The following is a 26,365-nucleotide window of genomic DNA, read 5'->3' as shown; positions in this document are numbered from 1 at the left end:
TTTCCTGAGCTGTCCCTTAGTTATGCTGCTATAGGTTTAGACTGCTGGAGGACAATCTGACTTCTTCATCTTTTCACTCTGCTACTGTCTTTACTTACTCTGCTCAACCTGTTTTGTATTTCTAATTATTTTTCTATTCTTAACGGGGTTTTTTGTCTTTCAGATATACCTGGACCTACCATTCTGTGTTCGTCTGTCTCTCCTTCCTGTCCTCTCAAACCAGCCGGTCAAAGCAGATGGCCTCTTGTCCTGGACCTGGTTCTGCTGGAGGTTTCTTCCTGTTAAAATTAAGTTTTTTCTTTCCACTATCTCCACTGTGCTTGCTCAGGATGGGAGACTGCAACGAGATTCAACTTGTCTGCTGGATTCCTAAGATAGAGACCTTTACTAACTGGCTTTTATGTGAAAGTTTCTGTAAAGTGCCCTGAGACAACACGGGGCTCCATCTGATTCTCACATTTCTTTTTCAATGGTTTTTTTTTTTTTTTTTCCAGTTCCCAGCTGTTTTTAATTGTTCAATTTTTTTAAAAATCTGGAGTTCATATTAAATTAATTCTGCATGCACATATATTGCAGTATTAATGTTTTTAACACTGTATATTTTGCAACCCTGCTTTGACTGTTGGATTATAAATAACCCACAACTCAACAAGTAAAAATGATTCTGTCATATTTTACAGTTGTTTTTTTTTTTTTTTAAATGCATCACGTTACATATAATAACAGTAATTAGCTTTATTTAGCTGCACTAAACAGAGAAGCACTGCTGCCAATTTGAAGCAATTAAAAAGATGATAAACTACAATCCTGCCTGGTTCAATACACTGCACAACCTCAGAGGTTGTGTCATTTAACTATATTGATCTTAAGGTATTTGATTAGAATAAAATAAATGAGGAAAGAACGAGCTGGTAGGAGATTTAGAGTATATTCCAGCAGAATGCACAACATTTAAAGACATCGAGACGTTTTCCAAGCATGGTGGATGCATTTATGTTCATCGTCGATACAGGAGTCCCGGCTTGTCATGGTCAATGTTCTACCAGCGTGGTGTGCAGCACTCAGCTGAAACATTCAGAACCCTGGGAGAGCGCTCAGCAGAAGAGACCTCTTAATGTTTAATGTAAGGTAATGTGCACAAGTCGGCTACAGGAAGGCTTCTCTAACAGGAATCACGCAGAGTGCTGTGGACGGAGTCACCTGACAAAGCTTTGTGAGGTCAAAGGTTATCAAATCAACAGAAGTTTATGATGGACATCCAGGGCATAAACACCTTCAGTGAGTGTAACGTCAAGGTTAGGATTTTAAAAAGCTGCAAAAACCAAGACAGGAAATACAATAAAAAATATGTTTCAGTTTCTTTATATCCTAAATATATTTTACTGTTTTATAACATTTGTTGCGGTGTGATATGTACAGTTTATTTAAAAAGAAAAAAAAAAAATCCAGAAAAGGAATGCAATTTTTATTAAATTATAGTTTCTGAACACAACGTTTTAATTTATTCTTGAGTGATCATTTTGTGCACTTTGAGGGGAAAATCCAGCCGTCACAAGTTATGGGGAAAATAGTTTTGTTACTATTTTTTTCAGCAAAAAAACAAAAAAAAAACGTTTATTATAATAAAGTTTTTTAATTTATTTACTTATAAACTTTGCCTTAATCTATCCTGGGTTTTAACTAATAAATGATCCAAAGGAAAAGTTACAAAACACTAAAAACTTAAAAATCGTCAAAATTCACCGTAATTATGAAAAGTATCGTATCAGTATCAGCGATATTGGTATTTACTTGGTATCGATCGATACCAAATTTTGCAGTATCGCACACCACTAATTTTCAGCAGCCAATCATTTTGGCCCACGTTTCCTGGGAGTCAGCGGTGACACATAATAAAAGTTACTTACATGTATATATGTTGTTTTTCCTCTTCGTGGTGCTTTTTCCAACTGATGCAACTTATCTTATACGCGGGAAAATACAGTATCGTGCCCTCTCTTCCAGCTGATAAAAAGCTTAACAGAAAGCAGAAAGAGCCTCTATCCACATATCACACTGCACCACCAGTCTATCTTTATTACAAGTTCCTCCAAATGAACAACGGCTGGTTTATTTGCTCATAGATGCTCATTTATGGGATGCTGAATGTCACTTTGTATGCGCGCTCTGTTTGTCAGGTCTCTATTCCTCCCTGCAGCATGTGAAGGCGAACAAGCTGTAGAGGTGTTACGGGAAATAGTTTTCTGCTAATTCAGTTTTAAGAAATTCTATGAAGTATTCAAAGGCGGGCCGGCTAAAACAAGCACCGCAGCGTTTGCAAAGCAAAAACATGCAGATCACTTTCGCCTGACGTCTTCCGAGTTTGACATCTTGTCTTTCTGCTGCGAACCGATTCAAGGTGTTTATGACCTAAATCTCTCTGAGCTCCGATGTGGAGGAAAGTTACAGCGTTAGTCTGGAATCGACACAAAACTACGGCGTCTTGTTGATGAGATCATTTGAAGCTGAGCCAAACTACACAAATCCACATCTTACTCAGTAAATCTAACCCAGATCTGAATCAGACTACTGTTCCAAGACAAAGCATCATTTCTGATGTAGGTCAGACAAATCAGCAAAATATCACACTAACCACTACACACTTTAATAAAACTCTAATCATTAGGAAAGCATCTCCAACTACCTCCTTTCAAGATGGCCGCCACATTTCAGCAACCCAAGAAAACGGTTGCAACTCTGGATATGATAAAAGTATAGGCTTAAAAGAATGACACCAACATCTAACAGTTTAATTTCTATACAACCAGGAGCTAAAACAGGCAGCATTTAGCTTCAACGTTAGCATTTGGTTGTTTTAAAGCAAGAGTTCAAACCAAAACCAAATTATTAATCCATTACTTATCTTGGCATCTTCTACTAAATATAATGTGTTCTGATTTGGTTTTAGGCAGATCAGAACAAAATCAGCTTAACATTAGATTAGGTTGGACTGCTGCCTTTTGATGAAATTAAATATTTCCCGTGCCAGAAAATGTGACCCTCTTCACAGAAACGATAAGACCGTTTAAAAAGACGCATAATAAAACAGAACAAACTACTGTTTTTTTTGGTTGATGAGTTTATTTTCTTATTTTTCATGAGTTTTCTATAGTGATTTACAACATTCATTAAAAAAACTTTATGATAAGTGCAATATATGAGATAATAATGAGGCTTTCCACTGAGATTTAAACTATACAAACATAAACATCAGTAACTCTGACATTCTTGGACCTTTGCGTAATCGTCACACGAACATAAAGAGAACGACACTTTTCTCTTCACACCCACACACTTTCAGGAAGTCCCTTGGTTCAGCCACGTCACTCTGCGTTCTGAAACAAACCCTTTTGTTTGGTTTCAGCAGCTCATGCGAGCCACGCCAAACTCTAGACTAACAGCAGCAGGTTCTTCTTTGGCCAGTTCACTTTTGTATGTCCCTTCTAGCTCCCCGTAGCTCTGCTTCCTGCTCTCAGAACCACTGCTGCCCTCTACTGTCCGCTCCGTGCTCTCCGTGGCCTCCTCACCCACCTCGTCCTGCTCCTCCTCTCGACGCTGCGCTTCTTTCTGGTTGATGGGAGCGCCGAGGATGAGGGAGTCGGGGCGCGGGGGCAGCGGGTTGGAGCGCTGGTCTCTGGTGGGAGGAGGCGCGGGAAGGCCACAGCTTGAAACTGGGCTCACGCCGAGCTGTTGGAGCCTCTAAATACAGAGAGCAGAAAACGTGTTATATATTTTTATCATTTTATAATAACTTTTATAATAGAAAACCAATATTTAACACAAATATTAGTAATTTCAACATTGTAAATGTTTCATGTAAATTTAGAAAGATTACAGAAGCTGCATCAGAAATCTGGGAATATACACGTTTCATACCAGTTTCAAACTGAAATAAAGTCGTAGCTGATCTGGTCAAAGCTTTAGATGATGTTGAGCACCAACTTGTGACAAGATGCCACGCTCAGAGTGTTTGTTGAGGACGACTCTCAGCTACTACCACACCCAGTTTTAGCTCAATATCTGTAAAACTGGTTGAGTTGTAGCTTTACGTGCACGCTGAAGTGCATTAGCTGTGGTGGCCATTTTAAGTTAGGGTGACTAACGGTTGATGCACATCCAGGACCGGATTGAAATGTTTTCATATCAAATAAATCAAATGTTTCGTTTACATGCAGCGGGCTTTGTTCTGAACAGAAGTACCGACATGCGCAGAGTGGTAAACTCCTTAAAAAAAACACAGAAGAAGAAGTTCTACTTCCGGGATGAACGTAAACAAACCCGAGCACCCAAAATGGACCCGCGACAGGTTTTAATGACGGTGGAGACGTTCCTGCACTCCCTGATTGAGCTGCAGGTGACACAGATCATTTTGAGCTCTTTCAAAGTTTCTAGTAGAAACGTTGTCGCTCACCGAGCAGCTTTGCTTCCCCGACATGCTAATATTATTAGCATTAGCCAGGCGGAAATGGCAAAGTCAGGTCAGTTTTTCACGATCAGATAAAACCGAACGGATCAAGCATTTACACGCGCACCGTTCGGGTTATGACTTGGCGTAAACCACCCGTTTCGTTCTGATCACAAATGATTTCGGATCACGCTGAATAAACAAGAAACAACCCGAACAGGGTGTTTACGTGACGCGTTTTTATTCCGAACGGCCGTTTGATCCGGTTACTTATGTCCATGTGAACGTAGCTACAGTCAAACACACATTCACATAGAAGAGAGCTGTTGTTGCTGCTCTCGAAAATAGTTACTGAATCAAATGTTAGGTGAACGTAGATGTTTAACAACGCCTTAAAATACACCAAAATGCAGGAAATGGCATCTACTTTATTCAAAATTTCTGGAGGACGACGAACAGACCCCGCCCCCCCGCATTGCTATTTGCGTTCCGACATCCATCAGTAAGCCTGTCGCGATAAAAAAGAAATCAATTAATCGCATGATAAATTAAAATTATTGACCTCATTTTCATTTATCGGCTTTATCGTTTCTTTGTTTCTCTCTTTCTACTGAAGACACTCGATGACAAAAAGCTCAACTCAGGTGCTCTTCACTGACCCCTCCCTTTCTCTTTAAAATCTGTTTTAACGTCCAAAATCATGTTTTTGGACGTTAAAAGCAGCTAAGCTGAGAAGCTAAGCTACGAGCTAACAGGCCGACCTCAGGGAAAAAACCTCCATCTTGTCGAAGCTCCAAAATTCACAGTTGAAACCGGTGCCTTCGTGTAAAAAGTTGTTTTTCTCTGCACAAAGAAGCTGAAAACTTGTTTACCGATTTTTTTATTAAAAGCTTTGTGTTAAAAATGTTATGCTAAAGCGCTCAAACCACACCGAGCGTCCGCCGTTTTGAGAATAAAAAAAAAGGGGACAAGAGACAGCCCACGTCACGTCAAGGGGCCTCCCTCCCATTTTACTTAAAGAGCCACGCTGCTCGCTCCCTCACTATCCATCCTTCGGTTCAAACAGTCTTATACTGCCATCTGGTGGTCTAAAAAAGTACTACACGCAAAACAAATCAACATTTCTTCTTAAATTTGACAATAATTACTAATTATTGTCAATTTTCAAACAATATTATCGTTAATCGCAATAATTCCTGAGACAATTAATCGCCCAGCAAAATTTGTTATCGTGACAGGCCTATCAGTTTACAGATTAAAGTCCTGTGCACATCCAATGATTACTCATCTTGTGGTTCATGAGATATTTTGCTAACAGACAACAGTTAATGCCACACTGAGCTCACATCTGCCATTAGCTCTCATCCAATCTGGCCAACAACAGTTATGGCTCCTCTGAGCAGCTGCACAAACGTTTGTTGATGAAAATATTTACAAAGATTAGAAAAGAAAAAGCTAAAGAAACTGGAATCGTGACTTTAGTTTCTGCGCGTGAACGTTGACGAGAATCGGAAAGCAGCTCACGGTCTCCAGGGCCTGCAGCGTGCTCTCCACATTACGGCTGTTCTCTTTCAGAGTCACAAGGGTTTTGAGGATGGACTGCCGTGGATGCATGGACCGATCAAACTGGTGGTACATGCTCCTCCAGAACCTGTGAAGCACGGAGTAAAGTAAACGCGTAAATAAGACATAAAGAAATAAAGTGAAGCGCTTTATAAAAAGGTATCCTGCACTGACTTGAAACTGTTGGGCAAGGTGGAGGGCTCCAGCACAGGATGTGCTTCAGAGTAGGCCGGGCTGTAGAACGGGTTCAGGTGGTTCTGCTTCTCACCCATTAAGAAGGCCCAGAGTGAGTGAGTCCGCTCCCTCAACCTGGAGGACGAGCAACACGAGGAAACAACCCAACAGGTGATCAGTGGGGCTGCAAAAAACTCTGGTCTCGTTTTGAACGTCCGGTGAATCACGTGAAGCAAGGAACACGCGTCATGAAACAACGTTCTGGTGATTCTCACACGTTTCTGCTGCAGCGTCTTTTCAGCACACGACAAAAAATAACAGCCAGGAAGAGTTCAATGTGTTTAAAACAAAACTGAGAGAGGGAGGGAGGGAGGGAGGGAGGGAGGGAGAAAGAAAAACGTCCGTCCGTCCGTCCGTCCGTCCGTCCGTCCGTCCTTCCTTCCTTCCTTCTGCCCTTCCTTCCGCCCTTCTGCCCTTCCTTCCTTCCTTCTGCCCTTCCACCCTTCCTCCCTCCCTCCCTCTCCCCCCTCCTCCTTGCCCTTCTGCCCTTCCTCCCTTCCTTCCACCCTTCTCTTCCTTCCTTCCCGCCCCTCTCCCTCCCTCCCTTCCTGCCACCCACCCTTCTTTCTTTCCGCCCTCCCTTCTTTCTTTCTGCCCTTTCTTCCGCCCTTCCTTCCTTCCTCCATCCATTTCTTTCGCTCTTCCTTCCTTCCTACTGCCCTTCCTTCCTTCCACCCTGCCTTTCTTTCTTTCTTTTTCTTTCCACCCTTCCTTCTGCCCTTCCTCAGTCGGTCATTTCAATAATCAATGTCAAGTCAAATTTATTTATAAAGCACATTTAAAAACAGCAGCTGTTACCAAAGTGCTGAACAATAAAATCAATGGAAGTGATTTAAAGAAAAAATAACGAATGAATTAAGGAATCAAAAGAAAAACAGAAAACAATAAAACACTAAATCAAACCACACGGTGTTAAACGTCAGTGAACGCAGGCGTGTTATTGAGAGAGATTTAAAAACAGGAAGTGAAGTGGTCTGTTGATGTTTGGGGCAGATTGTTCCACAGTTCAGGGTCCACGACTGAAAAAGCTTCAGCCTGGTTTACGTCATTAATAAAGACTTTTGTCTTTTTAGGAAAGAATCAAACTTAATGAAAAAATAAAAGTGTACGCTGGACTTACTGCAGCTCCTCCCTCTGCCTCTGATGATTTCCCAGGAAGTTTCCATACTGACACGAGTGCACGTGCTCATGGATCTGCAGCAGGAACCACTCGCTGAACTCAAAGGCCTAAGGAGAGGATCACTGTTCAAATCAAACCCATTTCAAGTTCGAGGCACGATGTGGAAGTGACGAGTCCCACACACCTGTGGAAACTGCTCAGTCAGCTGCCACACACACTCAAGAAACTGAGTGAAGATGGGAGACACCTCCTTAGGATCTCCATCCAGCTGGTCACACCTTGGGGTAGAGAAGTTAAAGCTGCGGTCGGTTTGAACTCAAATTACACACAAGTGACTGAAAACAGGTCGACTACGGCAACATCAACGGAAGGAACAGCCATGTGGGACGTTTGATCATTTTGATGGATTCTTACTCATTTAGGCTCATATTGATCGAGTTAAGTACGCAAATTAAAGTTTTACATTGTTTACATTAAATTTGCATTTCAGAACGTTGTACAAAATATGTGAAAAACTTGAGTAAACACTTTGAAGCTGCACCGTGTGATGGGTTCAGCGCGAGCTGCTTGTGTGAGCGTTCATGAAGCATCTCACTGTCGTGATCCATTTCTCTTCTGCGTGTTTTTCAGCATCTTTCTCGTTCCACAGTTTTTGTGCCATTTCAACAAACCATAAATCAAAACGTTCGGCTGTTTCAGGACAATCCCGCTATGGTGTTTGGTATTGGTTCAACTTTAGCTTTTTGAAATATTTAGCCTTTTCTGACATTTTTTCCTCATAGAAAATGAATTGAGCTCATTTTCCAACCTTAAAAATCTTTAGCTCGGTTTACAACCCTTTACTGCTCCCTTCACGTTTTGTTCTGCTTCAGCTTCTTTCAGCTTCCTTCTGCAGAGTTAAACTTTTTAAACGCTACTTTCAGCTGTTTTGTGCTCCTTTTACATTATTTCTGCTAACTACAACAATTTTATGCTTCTTCTAACTTCTAATTTCAGCTCGTTATGCTCCTTTCGGCTTATTCATGCAAGTTTAAACTTCTGTTATTTCAGCTTGTATTTAGCTGTTTTTTTATGCTTTTTCAGTTAATTGCACCCCCCCCCCCCCCAAAACTCTAAACTTTTTTCAGTCTAATTCAGCAAAAAATGTACTCTATTTCCTTCTGGTAATTTAAGCTTATTTCTTATTTTTTAGCTACTTTTCAGCCGTTTTTAATTATTATTATTTAAGATTTTTGTGCTCATTTCGGCTTCTTTCAGCCTAATTGGGCAAGCATATGTTTAATCTGCTAATTTAAGCTTTGTCTACCTTTTCAGACACCTTTTTCAGCCTTTCTTAAGCTAATTTCAGCTGTTTTCAGATAAATTAAAGTTGTTCACGTTAATTTCTACTACTTCAGCCTAATTTATTTGTTTATGCTAATTTATTTATTTATGCTAATTTCAGATTGTTATGGTCTTTTCAGTTTTTTTCTGCTAGTTTAAGCTTTTTCTGCTCTTTCAGCTACTATTTAGCTCTTTTGAAGCTAATTTTAGATTTTTCAGCTAATTCCACTTTTTTTTTTTGGCTCATTTCTGTCCTTTCCACTTCCTCATGGTGGTTTAAGGTTCTTTTTGCATTTTCAGCTACTATTCAGCTTTGTCCCCCCCCCCCCCCCCCAACAGCTTTTTTTGGGGCTAATTTCTTAATTTTTGCACTAATTTCTGTTTATTTAAACATAATTCAGCAAATGTGTTCTTTCTGCTTTCTTCTGCTAATTTAGGCTCGTTCCTCCATTTCAGCTACATTTCAAAATGTTTTATTTTAGCTAATTTCAGCTGTTTTCAGCAAGTTCTTCTGCAATAAGCATTTACACTGCATTTTTGCAGAAAATACAATTCCTCTAGTTTATGTTTGGCTTCATAGTTTGCTCTGAGCACCTCATAGATATTTAAACTCTCACCTGTGTGCAAACTTATGACCAAAGGAGATCCAGTCTTTCTCTATCAGCACCTGTAAGAAAAACAAGTGAGGAAAAAGACACTTAGCACAGACAGGGAATTGGATTCATGCATCTGCTTCAGCGTTTGTGACTCGCACCATAAAGCCCTTGATGGTGCGATAGTAGGGATCCATCAGCAAAGACCCGAGAGCGCAGACTTGGGCTGTTCGGTCCCATCCGTCTGAGCAATGAACCAACACGCTCGTCCCCTCCACCGTCACCGCCTGGGGAACAAGCGCAGGCAACAGAAGAAAAACTATTCTTGAGCTTGTATGTTGGACCAACGAGGACGGGATTCATAAAAAAACTATTACCTTGGTAAGGAAGACCGCTGCGTCTACTACAGCCTTAATATGCCGCAGCCACCCGCTACTTTCTAGTCCGGTCAGGAAGTCACTCATGGTAAGAGACCGAGTCCCAATCACTGAGAGAAAGAGCAAAAACTGTAAAAGCTGCTTTCATAGTTAATAAAAAAATCGCAGCAACAGCTGTTCAACCTTCAAGCAGTTTCTGCAGGCTAGCCCTCATGACGTGGATGTTTTCGATGCCGACAAACTGAAAGCGGATGTTGGAGTAGTTGTCCTCGTTCTCGTAGCCTTTGCCTGCTGCTCGGTTTGCCAGCGCATTCAACTGCGAGGAAAAGATTGAAATCGAACAATACAATCACCACATTTGTTGTAATTTACACAAACCATTTAAAGGCTTCAGTCCTGATCGTCTGTCGTGTTGTTCTGAAACACGCCACGGTTGGCTGGTCATCACTTTACCTTTGGCCGCGTGTCCATGACGTAAACAAATCGGCTGTTGTGATTGGCCTTACTGATGGCCTGCAGCATGTTCTCGTCTTCGAGGCAGCGGGCGCTGAACCCAGAGAGAGGCTGACTGCACCGACACACGGCCGCCTGTCAGACAAGACACACAAAAATCAGATCGACCTTAAACGAGACATTTTACCATCAGATTTAAACACCAGAACACAAGAGGATCATCCGGCAGCTTTCCAGCACTTAACGAACAGAACAAGATCTTTGTGCTTTTTGCAGGTTTTAGATTTATTCATTGATTTTTAAGCTGGATTAATGACGCAGGAAAATGAGTTCAATATAACGTTGGACAGTCGGCACAACCCCTGCTGTTTTACAAGTCAAACATAAGAAAATCAGAAATCTAATTAAATTACGTGTTTGTCCTTCAATCCGCTGTTTTGTTACAAAAACTGAACATTTCTGTCTCATCCAAATACTAGTCATAATCTGGCAGAGTTAAAAAAAAAACAAAGGGATGTTGTTTTCCAACAGAAAGTCTGTGCCACAAACTTCCTCCCGTCTCATCCATGCATGGTATTCTTATCGAGTTTGTAGATTCTTATAAATACTTGGTCGATGCACTTCTCTCTTTTAAAACTACCGGTACATGTTGAAAACTTGATAAAGAAACTGAAATTAAAACTGGGGTTATTTTTCAGAAATAGATGCTGCTTAACTCTGAACGCCAGAAAACCCCTTGTAACCACTACCTTCCTACCGGCCATTGACTACGGTGACATTATTTACATGAATGCTCCTGCCAGCTGCTTGCAGATGTTGGATGCTGTCTATCATGATTCATAACTGGTTGCAACTACCGTACCATCACTGCACTCTGTACTCACTGGTCATCATTATCCACATGAAGACTCTCACTGGTTCATTTTCATCTAGAAATCCCTCCTTGGTACGCCACCTTCATACATCTCCTCCCACATGTCACGCCATCAGTGCAGCTACAGCGTGCGCTCTCAGGACATCATTACCTGCAGCGTCCCCTCAGTGCGGACTGAACTTGGCAAAAAGGCCTTTTCCTACTCGGCTCCTGCACCTGGAACACCTTGCAACAGGAACTGAAGTTGTCTACTTTGATTTCTTTAAGGCACATGTGACAAACTCAAGGCCCGGGGGCCAAATGTGGCCCTCGTTATGATGTCAAAAGTGCAGCAGGGAACGTTAAATGAGACCAATCAAACTCTTGTTGAGGAACCTGTGACCAAGAAAAGATGTCGGGTATTTAACTTGAGTTAATGTAGATGATTAAATTGGCCCTTAGTTTGAAAAAGGTTTTAATTTTGCACCACTTTTGTGAGTTTTACCCCACTGTGGGGTTTCAAACATTTCATAATGTTAATAAAAAAAAATCAAAGCAAATATGTTCGTTTCTAGAATTTCACCCTGTTTTACACACTACTTTTATTTTAACTGCATTTTTACTGTAGTTTATTGTTGATGTTGTCTGAACTTTATATGTTCTGTCTGGAACAGGTCCCTCTTGTAAATGAGTCCTCGTGGCTCAACGAGAAGAGTCTGTATAAATTTGAATGAAAAACAACAACAACCTGGTTTCCTACAACCTTTCTGCAAATAAAGATGACTAAATGAGCTTTGAACTTATTTTTTCACACTTTTTTTTTTTTTACCCATTTACAACACAAAAACAAAATCTACATTAAAACTTGATAACTTCCTTTAAAAGTAGTTTATTTTTGAAAACTCAGTTATAAAATCCTTTTTATGTGATCATTTAATTTCACTCTATTGGAACACTTAATGTACAAAAAAGGACCAAATTGGACGCACATAAAAAGTGCTGATAGCAAAGAGCACTGTACTTGTACACGATGTCTGGTTCTGAAAGTACCTTCTTCTCTTGGTAGTAATATGTGAGCACTGGGAAGCGTCCTTTGCTTCTGAACTTGGAGCTCCCAACGATGATAGGCTTACTGGCTGTGATGGGGACGTACAGGTCGCGTGGATATGTCTCACACACCTGGAATGGAAAATATAAAACAAAATGTGCACGGATCACCAAACACAACAGGTAAGTTTGAGATGAATATATTCGCAATTTAGTTGTGGTACAGAACAGAAGACGCTTTGACGCCCTCTCCTGGATCTCCATGCACAACATCTTCATAATGTGTGCAACTGGTCAGATGATTTATTACAAAATACGTCATATTTTATATCTATATATTTGTATTTTCTGTCAAATAAACAAATGCACGACAGAAACGTCTCAGTAGTTTGTAGTCGGCATGCTGGCAGCACCAAAGAGCTCCACAGCAAAGTAAACATGTGGCACAGGGAGAGTCCCAAGTCCTTTGTTTCTTTGAGGAAGGTGGAGTTTATGACATTCAGAAACGATGCAAAGGTTCAAAAAGTGCCAAATAAATTGTCCAGCCTTTATTGAATGAGCATACTAGCTTGATTTCTTTATTGAGTTATGATTACATTTTAAATTTACCACATTGTTGCCATTGGACCTTATACTTTTTCACTTGCCATACCCTCTTATTGAATACATTTATCCTTTAGTTTTTTATGCTGGAAAATATTTAATATTTGTGATTTTGACTAAAGTTTTGACATAGATGGTATTTAAGCATTATTAGAAGTAAACACAAGGTGAACAAAACGTCTATATTACAGCAAGAACTAGTTTTAATCTACCTTGTAGTCTCTGTTGACATCAGTGTGCTGCCATTGGTCGTTGGGGACGCCCATCCTCTCAAACTCTGCCCCCAGGTCGATGAGCTGCCACCCCTCCTCTCTCTGCTGGTCGTTCTGTTTGGGGTTGTAGGCGAACGCATACAGATCCTCATAGGACACTGCAGCAAGAAGAAAACCCGAGAGAAATGCCTCAAATCACGGACAAACAGGAACATGGGTGTAAACGATGTGGGCAACGAAGGAAAGGACTCTGCTTTTACGATCAGCGAGTAACACAAACACAGACGGCACCTGGCCGTAACAGACGCAGCAGTGAGCTGAAGATGTCGTGGCAGTCTCTTTCCCTCTGCAACACAAAATGGACCACTCTGAAGTTGCGGCAGTGAATGACCAGCGGGCAGCCTGTGGTGGTCAGACTTAGCTTCTCCACGGAGGCGATATGGTGGTGCAGAATCTGAAGGACAAACAACAACAAACATGTAATTACCAGACGTACTTTCAGACAAACTGTACTAGAAATTAAAATTGTACAGTAGTCCCTCGTTTATTGCGGGATAAGTGAAAAACTGTAAAGTAGGGATACCAAGTTCAAGTAAACTTTATTGGCATTACATCTCATGTGGTACATGAGATGGAACGAAATAATGTACACAAGAAGTAGTAGTAAGTAGAGTGTTTTTTACTATTTATATACAAGTATATTAAGGTGTTTTAAACCCTTCCCACACTCTTGCACAATTTTCTAAACTCTAAACGCTCTAAAAGAGCACAGCTTGTCATGATCTCCACGCTCTGCCACCTGCGGCTCTCTGCCCCGCCCACTTCTCTCTGCAATCACACTCGTGCTCGTCACTCCCAATCTGCCTCCTTCTGTGTAAATAAACACTTTAAATTTAAATACTGTACAGTAATAGTTTAAAAAAACAAGACATGTGCAGCTCATCCATCAATCAGCCCAATGTGTCATGTCCAATCTTACTTTGAAAAAAACCCAAACGAGCGAGCCCTCGAAAGTCTAACCGCGAAGTAGCGAGGGACTACAGTAATTTAAATACATTTACAGCTCCGTAGTGTAACAAGCACTCAGAATAAGAGGTGTAAGATATCGCATTATCTTTCAGAGGATACACTTGAATCTCTGAACCTCTACCAGAAGATTAGGAGCTTCAAGGTTTGAGCGTTTTAGCTGTTGACTCTGGACAAAGATTCCCGAGGGTGTTTTTTTATTTATATCTCCTGTAGCCACTTCTTCAATGTGGAGATCACAACCATGAGCGCTCTGATAACCACTGGCATGACTGTGGCCTTAAAGGCCACTCACAGATAGGTGTGTAACTAGGCCTGTCGTGATAAACAATAAATCAATTAATCGCATGATAAATTTAAATTATCTACCTCATTTTCATTTATCGGCTTCATCGTTTCTTCGTGTCTCTCTCGTTCTACTGAAGACACTGGACGACAAAAGGCTCAACTCCGGTGCTCTTCACTGACCCCTCCCTTTCTATTTAAAATCTGTTTTAATAATATTAATAATAATAATAATGTCATCACAATGTCAGCACTGTATGTTTCCATACAATGGCGAAATTAGTCTCTGCATTTAACCCATCCACCACCAGGTGGTGCAGTAACGATCCTAAGTCGCATTTTTGGATCATTAAAAGCAGCTAAGCTGAGAAGCTAAGCTATGAGCTAAGCTAACAAGCCGACCTCTGGGAAAAACGTCCGTCTTGTCGAAGCTCCAAAATTCACGGTTGAAACCCGAGCCTTCGTGTAAAAAGTTGTTTTTCTCTGCACAAAGAAGCTGAGAACTTGTTTACTGAATTTTTTAATTAAAACTTTGTGAGAAAAATGCTAAAGAGCTCAAACCATATCGAGTGGCCGCCATTTTGAAAACCAAAGAGAGACAGCCCATGTCACGTCAAGGGGCCTCCCTCCCGTTTTTCTTAAAGATACACTCGCTCCCTCGCTATCCATCCTTCAGTTCAAACTGTCTTATACTGCCATCCGGTGGTCAAAAAAGGTACTACATGCAAAACTAAACATTTCTTCTTGAATTTGACAATAATTATTGTCAAATTTCAAACAATATTATCGTTTACCACAACAACTTCTGAGACAATTAATCGCCCAGCAAAATTTGTTACCGTGACAGGCCTACGTGTAACTACCGGTAAATCTTGTGAAAGAAAAAAGTCTTTAAGGTTCCCAACGAAGCCCCCGTTTTCCCTGCTTGTCCGATACCGCACAACAGAATGTGTGCGTCTTCTTAAATATGAGTGCACGATCATGGAAAATAATAGGAATACACATTCATCAGCGTCAGTAACGATCACTTAAGAACGCACAGTCTAAATGTTGAGCTCACCATCTGTTGAGACAGTAGCTTAATTGTTGTTTAATATTTTATGTTCAGCCAAAGTCTCATTTGGGCTCAACAGTGACTGTAAAAATGCACCACACTTGTGCACATGCACAAACGGTATATGTTTGTCTCACCCCGAACCAAAGGGGAATAAAAAAACGGGAATTTCCAGTTTTCAACGCATGAGGAAGGAAAAACAGTGAGGATGTGATGCGGTCAGGAGTCAGATTTTTAAAAAGTGTCCACACTGCAGAGAAGAATGCTGATTTTTTTTTTTTTTACAATAACACAGAAAAGAATTGAAAATGGTGATCTTGTGTAAGTGCTGAAACAAGCCGTGGAACTAAGTGTGTAAAATATGAATGAGCAATTTAACAAGGCTGGATTATATATAAACTAAACCGTTTCCACAAATCAACTCAGCGCTGCAAACAAAATCAAATCATGAATTTCAACATCGTTCCATGAACCGCTGCAGTTAAACTAAACGGAATAAATTCCAGTGACTTTCGGTTTCAGGTGACAGCACATGTCTGATCATCTACTTGAACATTTTCTGTTTTCTTCCGTAATTCTTTAAATATTTAAGAAGCAACAAAAGCTTTTATCTTGCTCCTGGTACAACACAAACACGCTGCCTCAGGCTGCAGCTTGTTGGAGCATTCCAGCTTCACAATGGAGCTCCACTTAATTACAATTGAACTGTTTTTTGTAAACTTGATGTTTTTATACAGGAGTCTACAACCTGCGGCTCTTTAGTCCCTCCCGAGTGACTCTTGGTAGCTTTAACCAAAACCATCATGGAAATTATTATAATTTATATTCATGACTACAACAGAAAATGTTAGTTGTTGCTGTTTTTCTGTACAATTTTATGCAAATACATGAATTAAAACAGAGGCAAAATTATTCTAATATTAAAAGGAGAAAAAAATGGATTGATTAGTTTGCGATTGCCGTTTTTTAGCCACTTCTTTAGTCCCAAATTTTAGCCACACATGAAGATTTTTCACCAAACATTTAAACTTTATAACCAGTTGTTAAGGGGGAAAAAATGCAGTTTTGCTGACAAATCATAAACTACTACTGAAAGTATGAAATTTACAAAAATATGGCAAACTGCAATTAAAAAGAAACGGTTTACCTTTGATAAAAACTTAAAATTGACGGTATATGCCTTCAGCACAAGAAATTCAGTGTCACAGTTCATTTCCCAACATGTTGGCCCAACCACTTTAAGTTTATTAGGATGCAATATGTTTCATTATTTATCATTAGTTCCCCACAATTATACAAAGAGGGTTCACATGAGGTGACAGTTCAGCGTTTACATTTTATGAACACGAGTGTAATCTTTGTTTTTTTGGTCCCAACATGTAAAACTGACAAAAAATGTAAGAAATATATATTTTACAATGTAATAAATAAACGTTTTAATGTGTAGTATTTGTAAAAAAAACAAGTTGTTTCACCTCATTTAAAGCTTTAAGAAGGTTTTGTGGTTCTGGGTATGTTTTCTGTATCCCAAGAAGGAGGAAATATTGCTTTTGTGGTTGTATAGTTTGACGACGGTTGTTCTATAGATAAACTTTAGCTCTGAAAAGAGTTTAGTTTGGTTAAAATGAGCACAAATTCACTACAGTGTTGTCTGACAGATGTTCCAATTAGAGCAAGACCAACTGGCTCTGCATCAGCCCCTCAGTTAGAGGATGCATTAATAATGCATCACAATGAAAGGTAATTAGCAGGCTTGAATTAGGTTGTTGTTTTCACCTAAACAGCGTTTACATGGTGGCACTTGCGCAACACTCACCCAGACCTCCTGTCCAGCAGAGGATGAGTTATTGGAGCCGCTTTCCACAAAAATGAGATGTGTAGCTGTGAGGTACAGCGTGCCATTTGTGGATTTGTTGCTGTAGCGATCCTGCAGCCGCACCTGCTCCACCTGCAGTGACACAAATCAGGGAAAAGGTAACCAGTTCGTCACGAGCAGTGAAGTTTTCATCTTTATTTGTGTTCAAACAAACGATTCAAAAGGAAAAACTAGAAATGAACCACCTGGGTTTTACGATTGGTGGCCTGGTTCTTTATGTGGGGAAAAATAAACTAATATTATTGACCATATTTCAGCACAGGAGGTAAAAAAAGGCTAATGATTACCATGAAGGAACAAAACCACATGCAAGAACAAATGTACTTTTCCACAAGTAAACTACATTAAAAGAATAACCGTTAAAGTCTAACTTTCACCCAAATGCGTAGGTTCACTACCAAACAGGTTTTATGACAAAAAAATAAATTAAATACACCAGTATTGCCAAAAAAAAACGTCCCATCACTCAAACTCCTTAATGAAAATATAAAGTTTAGGTGAAGAGGGTCACACCCATGTCTTGAAGCTTCTGTTGCAGAAGACAGCAGCTGCACTTCCATCGTTTTATTTGGAACAAAAGGAAGTTATGACACTGCAGCCAAGTGATTCTTGGTGTAAAGTCATGATTCATCACACTAACTCTTCTCTTGTTGACTCAGACATCCGTTTCCTTCCTGCTGTTTTGCTGTCGTTTTCTGATGTGATGCAATGACTTAGCCCGTCTCCCAGCAACCCGAGGGTCCCCGTTTAGTCATAAGCAGGAATCTTAAAACCTAAGTGAAACAATAAGCTAGTGAAAATGTGTCAAGAGAGTTGACGAAAAGTGACAAATTCCTTTGCAATCTTATCAATCAATGAATTTGGATTGATTCTATAAAGGAATATTATTTACAAAAACAGTACCAGACACAAAAAACATGTTAATGTTCTTGTTTGGTATCGCCTCAGAGGGGACACACCCAGTCTGCAGATAATCCTACAATCTAATCTAACCAAGAACTTTGTAGATACTATACTGTACTCCAAATCCAAAAAATTAAAAAATGACATCCTGCTGCAGGACATGACGAAACATGCTTCAAGATCCACACCTTGTTAGGCAAATAACTATCTATTGTATTGTCATGTCTATGAAAGTGATTTTTATGTTTGGCTGGTGAAATGCCACCCAAAATCACAAGCGGTGCATTCAATATGCTTTTAAATATTTAAATTTCTGGCTTCAGCTTTCTTTAAATGAAAAACAAACCAAAGAAAAAAGTTTCTTGAGCAGGACAAACCAGTCAGGGCCTAACCTGTACTGCAGCACTTTGCAATGCATACAAGCTGACCCCTGTTGGATTAGGATAAACCCAGTTTGGTTATGGTATAATAGCTGACCCAAATAAAAATCTAATGGCTTTTATATAAAACAGGCTGCTGATCACATTTGACGTGTCAGCTACAGTCCAAGTGTTTGACAGGCCCATGAATGTCCAAATGACTTAATGTAGCTTGATTTATCCTTGTGGTCTTCTGTTAGAAACTAAATGGCTTGGCTGCATGATGCAAGCTAAATTAATAACCAGGGCGTGAATTCCTTCTAACATCACTGAAAGGAAAATGATCCAGTGCCGAACTGATGCTAGTCACGTCCGACACCGAGCAGCTGGTGACACCTGCTAACCGTCAAGCTCGAAGCTCTTCGATGAAACCTCATCCATGCCAACACTAACATGATAAAGCGTAACACCACCTAAGCTCAGTAAAAAAAAAAAAAAAAAACTTAAAAAAAAAAAGAGCAGGCCGAGTTCGGCTTCTCATCCATTTGCAAAATATAGCAGGAAATGTTAGCTAACCTTCGGCGTTCGGATGTGTTCCATGTCCGCTACAGCACCGGTTCACAGCACGGCCTCTGGAGATAAATGTATCATTGGATAAAAATGACCGCAACTGCAAAAAAAAAAAAAATCCCTTTCCTTTTTTTTTTGTTTCCGTGTTAGGATTTCATTTTATCGTCAATCATTTTGCTCCTTCATTAGCGTAGCTTGCTATGACGTCAACACGTACTTAATGTTTATACGTCAACCCGTAAACGTGCATTTCAAAATAAAATCACTAATAAAAAAAATCGCCAAAGATCTCAAACATAAATCATCAATTATAAAATAATCCACGTATTAACACATACATATAAATGCCAGTTTCTTTTCTGTAGATGAACATGTTAAGGATGAATGGACAGCTAAATTCTCGAATTAAATATTGAATATTTCCTGTGAATTTTACTTGACTATATTTTATATTCTAGAGTTAAAATGTTTTTAAGGTACATGAATACAAATACTTTTACAAATAATGTCATAAAAATCCAAAATATCAAGGCACTTGCGGGGTTCAATATTTTAAAATATGGCCTGCAGATGACATTATTTAACCTTGTTTGTTTTTATTAATCAACCCGGATTATTGAGTTTATAAACCTTTACAAAATTCGCAGGCCTTTGTTGAGTGGCCTATTTTATTTTGAAAGCACGATTAGACTTAAAGTTCAATGTGCGCATGCGTAAATTGTCACGGGACTCAGCACTTTGGGAAACGTAGTTAAATGAAAAACCATTACCCAAAATGCACTTGCACGCAAAATATACCACCAGGCGGGTAATAGGAAAAGTAGTTCCATGCGGAAAGTGCTAATTTTGGGACGTTTGAAAGCTTAATAGCAGTAAAATTTGTTTTACATTTTCCTAAAATTGCAGTCGAATAGCTTCGTATTTACCTGGAAAGTGATACGTTTTCGTCCAAGTGAGTTTTGAACAAAGAAGACCGCGGATTTGGCCCGAGCACGAAGGCTAACTGACGAGCGATGCTGCGTTGAGTTCGCCTAGCCTTTTCTTTAGCTTTCGAAGTCCAGCGAGCTTGGTGATTGTAAATGTATACCCCCTAAAAGAAAATGTCTGGCTTTAACTTTGGTTCGGGGACCCTTGGCTCCACCAACACTGGTGGTGGATTCACTTTTGGATCCGTAACGAGGTAATGCCAATTTTAGCTAGCTGGGCTAACGTTAGCATAGCCTAAATGTCGCGTGCTTTGCTGTTTATCATGTTTTTCCACGTATGTGGGAGCAAATTTCGGTGGAGGACACTTTCCATGTGATGCTGCTTTTGTCTTTTAATTTAAAATAATAAAAGACAAGGGTAGAAACTCGTTATGTAATCATCAACAGCATCTTCATGTGGGAATGAATATGATTTTATAAAATTATTAATTAAACGAGGCTTGTTCTAATGTGCTTTTGCATTATTGGTATTCTTAACCTAGAGAACCACTAATTTAATATTTACTTTCTTGCATTTTTACTTTTGAAACGGATTATTTTGATTCTGATTACTCATTCCAGATAATAATATATATTTTTTTTTTCTACCAAGCCTACAAGTTTTACCTCGTTTAGCAAATATCTTTGGTGTATTGAGAAGAAATGTGATTACGTTACTAAAATAACTTTTTCTTTCTGTCTTAAGTACTCCTGCACCCAGTACCGGTGGCTTTTCTTTTGGGACCACCCTGGGGTCAGCAGCTGCAGCCCCTGCCTCCACCACCGGCTCTCTTGGTCTGGGAGGCACGCTTTTTGCTCAAAAACCTGCTGGAGGACTCTCCTTTAATACACCTGCTCCAAGTAATGATGTCACGCATATATGGAAAATTAACAGAAGAAGTCTTTACAATAAATGCATTAAAATGAACACGTTTCAGCTTGTCATTCAACGTGTATTTACCATTATGTTGTTGTTCTCTTTTAGGTGCGTCTGCACCCACCACAGGTCTAACATTAGGTGTGTTTGTGTTTCCAATACGTTTTGAACTAAGATTTATTAACTTTTTAACTACCGGTATTATTTAACTTCGAGTTTCCTCTTTTCCTTTCTTCCCATAAATTTTCTCTCAGGTGCTCCAGCGGCTACATCTGCTGCCACTGGCTTTAGTTTGAGCTTCAACAAGCCGACGGCCTCAGCAACGCCCTTCTCCCTCCCCACCAGTACCACCTCCTCTACTGCAGGGACAGGCTTAACATTTAGCTCTGTCCTGACCGCTACAGCACCACAGCAGCCAGCGGCCTCTGGTTTCACCCTCGGTGGTGCAACCACCTCCACAGCAGCCTCAGCATTGCCGTCATTGGGCACAAGTCTCTTCTCCAGCACTGGAGCCACAGGTTAGAATGTAAAAAATATATATGTTTAGTTAAAAAGGGGTTGCACTGTTTTAGTGTCTCATACAGTTTGTGTATAGCCAAGACTTCATTGGCAAAGTGAATAGAACAATTATAGATTTGGGCAACGTAGGTAAGTTAAACGTTAGTCATTGGGGCTAGTTTGGATTTATTTCTCAATTTGCAAAACCTTGTTTACTTTCATTGCAGGTTTGGGTCAGACAAATCTTGGAGGAGTCGGGCTAACCTTAGGGTCTCTGTTGGCGACCTCCACAGCAGCACCGGCTGCTCCTGCCCTAAGCATTGGCCTGGGTGGAGTAGATTTCAGCACTTCCTCTGATAATAAGAACAACACATCATCTGGAACCAGTGCACAGTACGTCCTGTTAGCCTATATGCGCACGGCTCTTGAAATGCTACAACAAATAAAGTGCCAACTTTATGTAATTTAAAAAATGTCAAAACGTCTTAGAGGCATTTAAGGATATATCCATCGTGTGATTCAGAGTAATAAAATTCTTTCTGTCTCTCAGGGACAGCAAAGCTTTAAAAGATGAGAATCTGCCCCCGTGTATTTGCCAAGATGTTGAAAATTTTCAGTAAGTATTGGATGTGCACTGATGAGGTTTGTCTTTGTTACCTGCAACAAAAATGTCCTTCCTTCATTTTCTTGCCTTCTCTTTTTGCAGAAAATTTGTAAAGGAGCAGAAGCAGGTTCAGGAAGACATCAGCAGGATGTCATCGAAGGCCATTTCAAAAGTCCAAGACGACATCAAAAGCCTCAAGCAGCTTCTGTCTGTCTGTGCCAGCGGTCTGCAGCGCCAGGCTCTGGCTATAGACAAACTGAAGTTTGAGACTGCGCAGGTAAAATGATCCATAAATTCAATACGATATACGGTCTAAGACGTATATGTGTTTAAGTCCGTCAGATATTTATTATAAAATGACATTTATCTGTCATAAGTGTTCCTTTTAAAAATGATAGAAAGGGCAGCGCTAAGAGTTAAGTTGAAGCTGCTGATATCTTTTACAACTTTTTACCATCTTGTCAAACTGATACCGTTTGTGTTTAAGGAACTGTGTTGAAGCTGAGTCTTTAGGTTGAAGTGTCATGCTTTGTATCCAGGCTGCCACATGCAGAGTTAACTATGTAATTGTAAGAGTTAAATGATTTTTATAGGAAATATCCGTTTTTCATGTCATGGATCGTAAATTCCACCACAGCGCCCATTTTTGTTGAAGGCGTCAACCTTTTTTGTGTGCGTCGTCTCATTTTTCTCTATTAAGAACAAATGACTTTATATATGTAATGAAAATAGTTTACAAACTGACCATTCTTCTTTGTTTTTGTCTTGAAGGAGTTGAAAAATGCTGACATCGCGCTGCGCACTCAGAAGACACCCCCTGGGCTCCAGCATGAAAACACAGCTCCATCTGAGTAAGTTGACGTTTTGAGGAATGGTGTTTTTAGCGAATTTAAAATAACTATGAAACACGGCACTTGGGTTGACCTGTCTGTATGAAGGTGCGTTAAAATGTTTTTTTTTAGAAAAAGTCGTTTTATCAGGAACATTTTAGAATCAGAATGTAACTATAGAAGTCTGCCTTTTCGTGTTAAGCCACGTTTTTGTTATCCTCCAAGTATCAGCGAGTAGTCTTTTGAAATATATATATTTTTCTAGTTACTTTCGCAGCTTGGTGGACCAGTTTGAGGTGCAGTTGCAGCAGTACCGGCAGCAGATAGAAGAGCTGGAGAATCATCTGACAACGCAGAGCAGCGGCTCACATATCACCCCTCAGGGTAAGAATGTGCTCCTCTCATTTATGGTTTTTAAAATGTACAAACATCAAACTGTAGCAAGTTTAACACAGTTGGGCTGTTTTATTTTTCTAATATGTATGTTTTTATCGTGTTTTCCGTCGGACACGTTGCATCAGTCCAAATATGTCTAATAAAGTGGAAAAATCCATAGATCCGTTGCTTTGCCATATATGTCACATCTATTATGTGTCACCACTGACAACCAGGAAATGTGGGCCGGTGTTGTGGCAAAAATCGATTGGCTGCCAAATGGTGGTTGTGGTAGTGTTCATGAAAGGATTTTAACATGAAATTAACAAGATTAACACTTAAAAACAATTATTTGTTTGCTCAAAATTATACTAAATGTGTGTCTCAGTTGAACTTCTTAATAAATGCACTTGGACGGTCAAATCGGCTGCATTTCAAAAGCCGATAGCCAGAAACAGGAACGCGCAGGGAGCGACTCGCTGTGCATTTCTTCGAAATTTAACAAGATAAGCACCTAAAACAATTATTCGTTTGCTCGACTTTATAGTGAAGGTGTGTCTCAGTTGAACTTTTACTTGATAAATGCACTTTGATGGTCATTTTTGCTGCATTTCGCCGGGGCAGCGCAGCGAAAATTAAGCTGGTTTGACGGTTGCTCCAAGCAGACGAAGGTTATGGCAAACCGATTGTGTCATTAATAGCCCACTTTTACCTATTACATGACCCAACGACATACCATTCTACTCAAGTGCCATCTAGCTGTTGAAAATGGCAATGTTCAATATTTTCAGTCAGAATGAATGAAAACGGTCGTATCAGCCAAAAATTGGTTCATAAATGTGGAAAAAAAATCCATAAATATGTCGCTTCGACGTATAAGTTGCACAGCATGTAAATTATGCAAAAAAAAGTGACTTATAGGCCGAAAAATATGTTAATGTTATATTTTAACTCACTTCAAACATGCAAATGGTTTAAGACTGTTTTATTTCCAGATCTCACCCTGGCCATGCAGAAGTTATACCAAACATTTGTTGCACAGGCTGCTCAGCTTCAGTCTGTCCATGAGAACGTTAAGGTCAGTCAAGTTTTTATAAGTTTCATCAAATCGTTTGTTCCGTGTGCCAGCTTTATATCAATTTGTCTGTTTTGTGTCCTCCTCTGCATCTTTCTAACAACTTTCACAACAGATTTTGAAGCACCAGTACCTGTCGTACCGCAGAGCCTTCCTGGAAGACTCCACGGACATCTTCGAGTCCAAACGGGCGTCTAACAGGAAGTGGCAGAGTGCGCCGCGGGTCACAACCGGGCCTGCCCCGTTCTCCAGTGTACCCAACGCTGCAGCTGTTGCTATGGCAGCCACGTTGACCCAGCAACAGCAGCCAACTCCAGGTCTGACTGCCTTCAAGTTGTAGAACGTTCTCTTCCTCCTCGCCTTATTTACCCTCATAAATAAGGAAAAGGAGTTTTAATTAAAATGAAGTTGTGAAAAGGACCGGATGATTGTTTTTAAATGTGTGATATTTTGGTAGCAAACAGTTGAAAAGGTGCCAAACAGGATTATTCAAAACCCTTGAACAAAACATGTATATGATGATAAGCTTTCTGTTTTAATGTTACCAATTAGTGGCGTTGCAGTTCTAAACGTTTGCTGTGATTTAGAGATAGTGCTCAAACTTACTCCGATCAGTCCATATATTTTACAGAACTGTAGATGCTTCGTGCATTTAGAGGAGAGGACGGTATAACTTAACAGATTGTAACTCTCTGCTCTGACTTTTAACTTATTTTCTGTAGGAGAGCTCTAATCTGTGAAATGACCTTTGTTTGAAGCGCACGGCTTGTTCAAGGTCAAGACACAGTTTAGAGAAACCTTTCTCTAAAGAAATGATTGTAAATACTTTAACCAAGTTGAACTTGCGCTGAAAACCAACTGGACTCGGTGTGTTAGGTTTAATAAAATTCTCTGAACATTTAACGGTGAATTATCTTAGTTCTATTCAATTTTCGTAATTAACGAGGCCTAAATTATATTCCTTATTAATATGTTTACAGTGAAATATGAAGCGTTCCAGTTTTAGGATTCTAGGAGTTTGTGCTTTGGTAACTGGTCCATTTTCCTGGTTAATCTGTCTTTTTGCCCTTTGGACATAAAACAGTAAAACCTTAATCCAGCGTAGTTGAACTGGACGGGTGGTAAAGTCTGACATCCATCTCTTGACAAACTCGATTCGAGCCTAGTTTAATTGACTAATTCCTGCTGCTTCCTTTTTACAACACTTCTTTTAATGTGCTCAGACTGTTAGCAAAGGCAAAATCTGTGAAGATGCTCTCACCTTTGATCATACAGCAGGAAACATGGAGGCATTTTTTAAATAATCACATTTATTATGCGTCAGTGGATCCATTACTTTTCCCATTTACACAAAAATAAACCACAAACAAGAAGCCGTGTAACCACAGCTCAAGTTCTGGTCAACAACTCTAGTGCCTGCTTCACGTACGTATTTTTGTTGCTGCTGCATTCTATATTTTATGAAAAACCAAATTGTTTTTGTTCGTTCTTTAAATTACGAGTGCACTTGCCACCCAGTTACAGTTTTAACAAACTCCTCATTGTTTTGGACTCGTAGCTCTTTAAAGTTTAACACCAGAGATGCATGAACAATGTTTTCTGTGTGTGAATCATTTATAAAATTTGGTCTATTGGCATAAAGTTTCTACAAAGTGACACACTTCATTCATTTCCTACGCACAGTAACAAGTTGTATTTATTTACCTATTTATTTTGATTGTGCGTGACTGCGCTGGCCTGAGATCAGTGTTAAAGCAGATATGACATTAAATGGGCAGCTGGCTGACACTTCCTCTGGTAGCTGGATGGCGTGGACCTGGATTGTTAGGAAGAAGACAAAGTGTCAGACGACTCAGGACTGAAAATATAAAGCAACTGCCTGAAATTGAAGACTTTGACCACATTGCGTATCTAAATCAAGTACTGTGAGAAAGACCTCTACATTTTTAGTTTAGTAAACGTCCAATCCAGATTTTCTTGTACTCCTTTTTTTTTTTAAATTATCACAGTCAGTAGATCTTTGAGGTTAAAGGTGTCAGTGTTTTTTTGGCTGCTTTCTCACTCATTTTCAGTTTGACCATTTTCTGGACAACTTTTTTATTATTATTATTATTATTGTTATTATTATTATTATTGCTTGTTAATCCACATTAATCTGAACTAGGAATGATTCAGCTCTATAAAGGCTCATAAACTCAAAGACAAACCAGTGATGTATTGACAAATAACATACAATTTACTGTAGT

At 39.7% G+C, this 26,365-nt stretch overlaps 2 protein-coding genes across 2 annotated transcripts in view; one reads left to right on the top strand and one right to left on the bottom strand.

Annotated features, from left to right (window-relative positions):
- Positions 1-3,215: 3,215 nt before the first annotated feature.
- mtmr6 (myotubularin related protein 6) lies at positions 3,216-19,104 on the bottom strand. Its single transcript, XM_037694112.1, has 15 exons — positions 18,902-19,104; positions 17,004-17,135; positions 13,114-13,276; positions 12,823-12,980; positions 12,011-12,139; positions 10,108-10,242; positions 9,838-9,970; positions 9,655-9,764; positions 9,439-9,564; positions 9,302-9,351; positions 7,546-7,639; positions 7,362-7,468; positions 6,182-6,316; positions 5,969-6,095; positions 3,216-3,738 (listed from the first exon to the last, which is right to left on the bottom strand). Exons 1-15 carry the CDS (start codon positions 18,923-18,925, stop codon positions 3,400-3,402), a joined length of 1,962 nt encoding a protein of 653 aa, XP_037550040.1. The 5' UTR covers positions 18,926-19,104; the 3' UTR covers positions 3,216-3,399.
- Positions 19,105-19,991: 887 nt separating this feature from the next.
- nup58 (nucleoporin 58) overlaps positions 19,992-26,365 on the top strand; it is an 11,444-nt gene continuing 5,070 nt past the window's right edge. The window contains exons 1-11 of the mRNA XM_037694292.1: positions 19,992-20,075; positions 20,567-20,721; positions 20,846-20,878; positions 20,992-21,255; positions 21,463-21,628; positions 21,786-21,851; positions 21,942-22,116; positions 22,611-22,690; positions 22,935-23,053; positions 24,040-24,122; positions 24,235-24,436. Of these exons, the coding sequence (XP_037550220.1) occupies positions 19,996-20,075; positions 20,567-20,721; positions 20,846-20,878; positions 20,992-21,255; positions 21,463-21,628; positions 21,786-21,851; positions 21,942-22,116; positions 22,611-22,690; positions 22,935-23,053; positions 24,040-24,122; positions 24,235-24,436 (1,423 nt within the window). The 5' untranslated portion in view covers positions 19,992-19,995. The remainder of the gene's footprint in view (positions 20,076-20,566; positions 20,722-20,845; positions 20,879-20,991; positions 21,256-21,462; positions 21,629-21,785; positions 21,852-21,941; positions 22,117-22,610; positions 22,691-22,934; positions 23,054-24,039; positions 24,123-24,234; positions 24,437-26,365) is intronic.

The sequence above is a fragment of the Nematolebias whitei genome, chromosome 20 (genome assembly GCF_014905685.2).
Source record: "Nematolebias whitei isolate Nwh7 chromosome 20, NemWhi1, whole genome shotgun sequence".
Classification (NCBI taxonomy): domain Eukaryota; kingdom Metazoa; phylum Chordata; class Actinopteri; order Cyprinodontiformes; family Rivulidae; genus Nematolebias; species Nematolebias whitei.
This window is presented reverse-complemented; position numbering and strand designations above follow the sequence as displayed.

Coding starts and splice junctions, on each gene's coding strand:
- mtmr6 (XM_037694112.1), bottom strand. CDS start 18,925: ATGGAACACATCCGAACGCCGAAG. Junction 9,352..9,438: donor GCACCATCAAGGGCTTTATG/GTGCGAGTCACA, acceptor TTTTTCTTACAG/GTGCTGATAGAGAAAGACTG. Junction 7,469..7,545: donor TGACTGAGCAGTTTCCACAG/GTGTGTGGGACT, acceptor TCCTCTCCTTAG/GCCTTTGAGTTCAGCGAGTG.